The following is an 8,286-nucleotide window of genomic DNA, read 5'->3' on the forward strand; positions in this document are numbered from 1 at the left end:
TCTAAGTAGTCGACATTAGTTAGCTTGTAAATTTAGGTTTTGTTACAGAATATAAGATTAACCAGTAAGTCTTCATTAAGTGTGAATGAAACACACAACACACAGCTAAAAGAAATGGACACATGCCACATCTGTCCCTCCATCAATCTGTCCAATTTCAGTATTGTGATTTCAGACATAAGAAATATCACATCAGATAAGGCACGTTCAATGAATTATATCTGTTGCTGTGAGTCTACAGTTTTTGAGACACACTGCAGAATATTAACCATACAATTTAATGTTACTATTTGTCACCCATAAAGCTCTCATTTTTTACATGACAATCCATTATGCCCCTAACATAGTCCCTTAAGTTTGCAATAAATTTTTAATTAGAAAGCGCCCTTACCAGAGCTGGCCACAGGAGTGGCCGTCTTGGATTAGAAGGATCCGATCTTTGACTCCAAACCATCGTCTTCTCCACCAAGAATATCTTCCAGCTCCCATCATGTATTTTGAGCCACTCACGGGTAGTCCAGTCTTCATTATCATATTCAACTAACACCTACACCATTGCCATTGGAGAGAAAATAATATCAAAATACATTCAAAATCTTGACATAATGTGGAATCCCATTAAACCTACCCCCACCAAAACAAAGCCTTGTTATACAACATGCAATTATACTCTTCAAACTGGCCATATTTGTACTCTGACTTATAGTTGAATCACATTTAACTGTATATTGCAATAACAAATGTTTGGTTTATCAACAAAGTTTAACTTAATAACTAAAGGTAAATTGGCCACCGTAAAGAGATTCGAGTGCTGACGTTTTGAGTGTAACCCACTCTAGTGAAGGGCTAACGTTTTGGGCATTAGCCCACTCTGACGAAGGGCTAACCAGTGCTCCAGATAACTTTGAAAGTCAGCGAGTCGGTGAAGAATTTTGAGGGGTCAATAGGTGTGGTTCTAACCCAATCTTCACCATTCATTTTGTTGGGTCAGGAAGTCAGCTTTCTTGGGTTTTTGACCTGAGACCCCTCACTTAACTGGAACACTGGCTAACGCTCAAAACTTCAGCACTTGAATCTCTTTTCGGTGACCAAATTACCCTTAGTTATCAATTCTGTTGATAAACCAAATGTTCGTTTCTACTCCCCACCAATGCAGTGCCACAGTATCTTTAGAAACTTGCAATAAGCAGGGCTATAGACTAACTTTTTCACTCATTAGCCCTGTGACTAGCAAGAAGTCTGATTTAACTAGCAAAACAAATTTTCCATTAGCTGCAGTTTAACTAATATGTTTTATGAAAAGGGGCAGGTGGAAGGTCAGACATTTTTCACTAGATGTGTATTGTTAAGAAATTCTCCTATACCTGTAACTTAGGTTTTTTTCACTGTTTACAAATTGCATTTTTTTGCAGTTGAAATTTCATGTTGACCTTAACATTAAAAAGCCTTAACCCTAAGCATGCAGTGAAAAAAGGGCTGAACGTAGGTCTTGTATAATCTCTTGATTTGCTTTTGTGATTATTAAATAATCTTCATCTTTGTTTTCTGTCCAGCACTCCAGTGCTTTACAATTTTCACTAGCCAAAATGGCTAGTGAAAGCACAAAACCTAGTAGCCAAAAGTGAATTTTTACTAATCTGTGGCTATAGTTGGTTACCGTTAGTCTCAAGCCCTGATAAGGACTGGTGTGGAATATTTTTTTAATTAAAATACAGTAATTTTAATTCAATTAAAAAATATTTCAAGCAGTCCCTTATTGAAACCTTTGGGATACGGCTTCACTAAAACCTGAATTTTTATGGAATTTGTGTTTGAGACATTTTTGCTTTTGGTCGCTCACTAGTCATTTTTGAGATTATCATTTCATCAGCCTGTTTCTTGAACATCCCTCGAATCTTTGGGCTTATCAACAGATAAATTGGGACTTTCAATTTGAAAGTTAATATTATATGGGCAACAATTCAATAAAATTTCTCCAGCAAGAACAGAGAACAAAAACTAAATCAAGTTAACGAGAATAACATTAAACAGTTTCACTGTCGTCATGACACCATTATCAAGTTAGACAAGACCTTCAAAGATATTGTCAGAGATGATCACTTGATTAAAACTAGGATATAGAACACCGATGAATTTGGTAAATTTCGTATTTACATGTACAGCTTAGCACGAGTAGAATCTGATCGGACATTGAGAGAAACTGCAGTGTAAAAAGAACAATAATTTTAATTATTTTTTAACAGTACACAGGGGGTAGGATGGGAAGTCAATTGTGTGATACCAACGATCAATGTTGCAAGCAAGAGGACAAGTGTGGAATAAGACAAGGGCCATGTGTTGGGCACATGGAACTACATGTATGACTGTGTTGTTCACCTGTCTAAAGTAACATCCTAGTTAAAAAAAAATTAAACAACAAATGTAGCTGGGTATATGCATGTCAGTGTTACTACAAAATTGAAAAGCTAATATAACAATCCTATTGACAAAAACTGCTGCATGCAGTTGATATTTGGCATCCAAATCTGAGTTTTAGTTTCCAATTCATAAGCCTGACTGATCAATGTTTACTTATGAGTAGACACTCAAGGGAAATGAAATTGTTTGAAACAGGGTTTAGTATCTAAAGGAACCATTTCTTTTTTGATTTAGTAATAGATGTTAGATAAACACCACCTACTGCCTTAGTATAAACACATAAATACAAATACAAATATTTGGGATGTAATGTACCCAGGTTGGGGGAACTTTGTGGTAGTAATATGTGCGACTCAATGTGAAGAAGTGGGTGATATACTATAGCCAGACACTCTCATGAATTGTAAGTCCCTTTTCAAGTTTTAACCAGGCCTAAGTTGTACACAAGCTGCCCCATGGTCACAATCTGTTTAGCACTTTGAGAAAACTTTGGTTTTTTCCATTCTAAACTCAAGTACCTTGTAAGTTTTAGAGTGCTGCTAAATTGGATAAAGTGATTAAAAAATGGTTTACTTTAATTTTCCACATAGTTCCTTTCCAAAAGTGCGTGCAGATTTACATGCTCTTGGAGAAACAAAGCTTCAGTGATGAAGCAGTTTGGAGACATACATGTATTCAATTCACTAAACATGAATGAGCTCATATCCAGCTAAAATACCGGAAGATCAAAGGAAATTTGTTATGTTTTTCTTCAGGAAGAATACTTGAAGAGCAAATGCTAGATGCTATTAAAACCGTTTTTAGTTAATAGAAATTTTATGTCGGAAATTAAAAGCAAAAAAAAGCCATTAATTTAAAAGAATAATGATTAGTGCACTGAGTGTACATTTCAGGCGGAATCACGCAAGAAAAATTGAATGCATCACACTGCAATGAAGATAAAGAATTGAAGTTGTTGGAAACTGAAAACCAAGTCTAAAGAATTAACTTCGCACTTAATCGGCCATTAAACACAATTTGCATCAGAACTCAACGCTGCAAAAATGCTCATAGGATCTTGAAAAAGCTCGCATGTACAAGAAGGATTTTGTTATTCACTGGTGTATAACGAGCGGGCAACACCACCGGTTACCGTTTTAGTCACCGTTTCACATTTTACACAAAACTAAGTGCAACCTATTTTCCAAGAAATAAGAACTACGTGACGCTATTTTCCTTTGCTTAAGGAAGCAACTTAACTTAACGTACAACAAGTGTCTAAATATCCGATGAACCGTCAATCGATCGATAAGGTCAACTACCAGCAAAGCTAAATTTAAGCTCAACCAGCGCTAATTTGAATTGAAAGCTACGGACGACCAATCTCTTACCTTTAGCTCAGGATGGTGGATATCCTTTTCACTGCAAGCTCTGATCACTCCGACTTTCCACTGATAATCCAATGGGTTTGACACACGGCTAGATCGAGAGTTTGGGCGAAGCGAATTTTTCTCCCGTACACACAAAAAGCGCTTGCCCACCAATTCAGCCTGACGGAAAGAAGCATACATGGTATTTCGCGTTCTCCATCAACCACGCAACTCCTTTGTAGACGGCTGCTTTCCCATAATAAAAAGAAGAGGCGGCGGATCAATGGAAGGATTCTTCAAAAAGAAAGCGCAGGCGTTTACACAAGTACAAACACCTCACAAACACGCCAAGTTGTCTCTTCTGAAACGTTCAAATCGTCCATCACAAATGCATGACTCCGATAACTCTCATTAGCGCGTGCGCTGAGCACCCGCCGGAACGTGCGGGCTCAAAGTTTTTAACAATTGTCAGAAAATCGAGGAAATTGAACTCTTTGCAATTATAATGCGATTGCAATGCGATTATTTCTCGGTTTATAATTAGATTCCATCTAACTGCCTTACCCGTTCCGAAACCGCAAAACATAGTCCTTGGCAAAAATGAAACCAAATCAAAACGTTTCCAAAGAAACAACAGCGAATGCAAGAAGGCGGGAAAATCTTTTCTACAATTAGTGGTTTTCAATATGCCCGGTCAAAATATTCAATCGGTCATGTGATAAGCTATTCAGTAAAAACCAGTATAAACTAACTGTGTTTGCAAGGACCACCGCGACAAAATAAAAGTACCGGATCCTGTAGTGAAGGATCTAATCAGCAAAAAAATTGTAGAACAAATAATCTAAAAAAAGAGCAAGGCTGATTTCACGGTCAGGGAAGCATAAGATTATGTGATAAGCACGTACATACTTTATTTATTCCAGAAGCAGACTATATATACAAATAAAAAACTAAGAAGAAAAGTACTTCTAGTAAAGGAAGTTTAGAGGTTAGCCCTATGCGAAAACTCCCTCATGCGTTTTTATATCCAAAAATGACGTAAATGCTCGTTCAGTTCTTATCAGGTTTCATCCGTGTATATTTTTGTCTCCCAATCTCTTTTTTTAGGCTACGGCCTAAGGCATGCAGAGGCATGCTAAAACGGAACTAAAGAACCAAGCCACCACCCGTACCCCCACCCCTAAAAAAAAAAACAACCAGGAGCCGTATCACGGGTGGTGCAGGGTGGGCTCCTCAGCTAAATGAATTAAGAGGTAAAAAATAATATCATTGACGCGAAAAAGAAGGGTTACCAAGGAAACAACAATAAATATACGGGAGGTTGTTCTTTTTAGGATCTCGCAGACATGTCATTTTGTCATCTTAGCTTATTGTCGGTCACGGTCAGGGGCCTTCATGTCGGTGTATGATACAAAACTGTAAAAATTTATATGTAAAATGCATGTTAAAATAAATACTGATGTAAAATACTTTGGACTCGTTCGAATCCCAGGGGGGTACTCGGATATAAACGTGACGGGGGTGTCTGACGGAGCCTAATATTTTGCACCCAAAAAAATACATGGACCTTATATTGTGTACCCAAAAAAATACAAGACTGGAAATCATACTTTCGGATCTTGGGGAAACTTTGGCTTGAACTGCGTAAGAACTATTAGCCTGGCGGAAATTCGAACCCAAAAAAATTCGCGCAGATTTTTCAGACCCAAAAAAATACACGGTTAAATTCTCAACCCAAAAAAATACAGGAGTTGAAAATTTTTCACCCAAAAGAATACGTCGGACCCCCCCCCCCCCCCCGTCACGTTTATACCCGAGTATCCCCCCTGGGGTTCGAATCACTGCGGAAAATGTTATGCTCCAAAGCCGGGAAGCGATTACTCATTGGAAGCAGTCATCTGGAATGGCCAGAGTTTCCAGGGGAACGATTTTGCCTAAAGCGGCTTTTGCGCTGGAAAATTCGGTAACTATGTAAATCACCTTGTAGTTTATTCTGTATGTTTTCGACTGATAGACCTTGACCTTTCAGGGTAGTTTGCTTTTTTTGTTTTTATTTGATATTTTTCATTATTTTTTAAACTTAGATCTGTTAGATAAGATAACTGTTCGGGTGCGGAACTTCAGCTCACTGTCGATCAGCTGGTGTTTGTACTTCTCTCTCTAATTTTTTTTTGCCGCAGCATCCCCTCCCCACTCTCGACAGACAGGATCCCCCATCGTGAGCACCAGGTGATTACGAACCCGCCAGGCTATTACTGACGCTGGGTAAATGGCTGCTTTGAAAGCGATTGCAGTTCTAATTTTTAGTGCAGTTCATGCAGCTCATTTTTTTGCCATTATTTTTACGCATCGTTACAAGATAAATATAAATTAAAATATAAAAGATAAATGAATAACAAAAGAGAGAGAAACATATGTAAAAAAAAAAGTAAAACTCCTGATAGGAGCACTCGGATTTCTTTTTTCCGAGTATGCCTGCGTCACTTTCTAGAAGAATCAGCATTCTCATTCATTCACCAGGCTGGAAATATACCATCACATTTCTTTCATATACCACACGTTTGACATTCAAATCCTAGCAGTATGCAGGATGTTTGTCCCATGAACCTAGTTTAATGGCCTTAGCTCCCACGAGTCTCCTGTAGCTCAGTGGTAGAGCATCCGAACTAGTAATCGGCAGGTCTTAGGTTCGACTCCTGATAGGAACACTCGGATTTCTTTTTTCCGAGTATGCCTGCGTCACTTTCTAGAATAATCAGCATTCTCATAGAATAGAGTAGAATAAAGTAGGGTAGAATAGAGCTGAGAAATGTGCCTGTCTTGGTACTTACGTTTTTCAGGCGAGCGGAGGCAAGCGCGAGGCGAGCACTATGCGCGAAGCACGCGCAAACAAACAGACAAGTAAAACAGGTCTAAAATTAAAAAATCAGGTGTGCCTTGCCTAACATGCCTAATGGTCTAACTGAAACAGGTCATCGATTATAGGGATTCTGTGAAAAACTTTATATATCTAAAGTTGGACACTATTTTCGAGTTCTGGGTCGAACAGCCTCCGCCAAAAATCCCTACCCCGAGTCCGTAAATTTATTTACAGAACGTTTTCTGCGCATAATTAAACCAGTATAAAACAGTTTTATGAGCGCAGACGAGCTCTTCAGATTCCCGGGATCAGTTGCTCAGGAAAGAAATCATTGCAAGGGAGTGTAAATTCGTAGGCTAAGTAAATTGTAACCAGCTTCGGAGAGCTTTGAGTCCACAAAACACTTTTCAATCTAAGAGGCCAACCACGGGGAGTTTGGTAAAATAATGCGCTGTTACTCTGTTGGTTTCTTAGTTTTGGCTTGGTATCTGAACACATTTCCTAAATCCTCTTGGGGTCAAATAATTAACCCTTTCCTGCCCGAGGGAAATGCTGAATTTTCTAAATCGCTAACTATGAACTGGAAGACCACATGTGATATACCATCCAAAAGGTATTTTCTGGGGTGTGCTATAAATCACACCAACAGAGATGGAAGAGGTCACATATTAGAGTAAGAAAAGTCCAAAACGAAAGAAGAAAAACTTTGAAAATTTTCCTATTCGATGTACATACTGGGTATCCCCCTAAACTATAGCTTAATGTACAGCTCTCAGTGCATTGCTTGTTGTAAGATATCAACTGGACCCTTAACGTACAAAGGAAAAAAAATCCAAAAGTTTGAGGGGTGGTAAATCAAGTCTCATATAGGAGGGAGGCATGATTTTATGCCTTCAATTTATAGATCTTTCCAAGATCTTTTGGTTGTGCAAATTTCACACAAATTGACCAAATACTGAGCTCATTATTGTGTCTTGTGCCATATGGCACTCTTGGGCAGAAAGGTTGACAGAACTTTCTTATGGCGATGTCGGACGTGCAAATTTCCTTCGGGAAAAATTCCCATGTTCACAGCCTGACAACAGTTTGCTAAAAATAATAATCAACTGAACGGATTAGAGGATAGACTGGGATTTAAACTTTGGGAAGAGTGTGGGCGAGAGTCGATGAAAGCAAGAGAACTGGTTGAAAGTGTGCGAGTGGGCGGCTAATATAACTGGAAGAGTTCAAACTCAGAGAGCGCACGAGACTTAAGAATTTACAAGTGTTGGCTGGATCCTTCAGTTCATCAACACTTGTGGGCTATTTTGAAGAAATTCGAACGACTAGGATAAAACTTATCCTTCGAATTGGTAGAAATGGAAAGCACTCTAAGCTGTATAGGTATGGGTGGCCCCAAAGGGTATGGTTTTTGGCCGTTTTGCTCTGAATAGGGTAACCATTTTGGTCTGAAAGTCTGCAAACGAGTGTGGATTCTAGAAAACAGGTCTGACTGGGATGAATTTTATAGGCCAGGCCTGAAAAAAAGTACAGGAAAATTACATATTTCGGTCTGAAATAGGATCAGGGTTTGGAGAATCGAGCCGCACACCTCCATCAAAGCTTCCGAGGACAACCGCCCGACCCCCCCCCCCCCCCCGCGCGCCTCGGGCTACTAAC

At 38.9% G+C, this 8,286-nt stretch overlaps 1 protein-coding gene across 2 annotated transcripts in view; it reads right to left on the reverse strand.

Moving 5' to 3' along the window:
• LOC146472561 (uncharacterized) overlaps nt 1-4,176 on the reverse strand; it is a 39,662-nt gene extending 35,486 nt beyond the window's left edge. For both annotated transcript variants that reach the window (XM_085119295.1, XM_085119294.1), the window contains exons 1-2: nt 3,789-4,176; nt 392-547 (exon numbers count right to left, since the gene is read on the reverse strand). In XM_085119295.1, the coding sequence (XP_084975421.1) occupies nt 392-547; nt 3,789-3,968 (336 nt within the window). In that variant the 5' untranslated portion in view covers nt 3,969-4,176. The remainder of the gene's footprint in view (nt 1-391; nt 548-3,788) is intronic.
• Between the last annotated feature and the right edge of the window lie 4,110 nt (nt 4,177-8,286).

The sequence above is a fragment of the Pavona decussata genome, unplaced genomic scaffold (genome assembly GCF_977016875.1).
Source record: "Pavona decussata unplaced genomic scaffold, jaPavDecu1.1 SCAFFOLD_98, whole genome shotgun sequence".
Classification (NCBI taxonomy): Eukaryota; Metazoa; Cnidaria; class Anthozoa; order Scleractinia; family Agariciidae; genus Pavona; species Pavona decussata.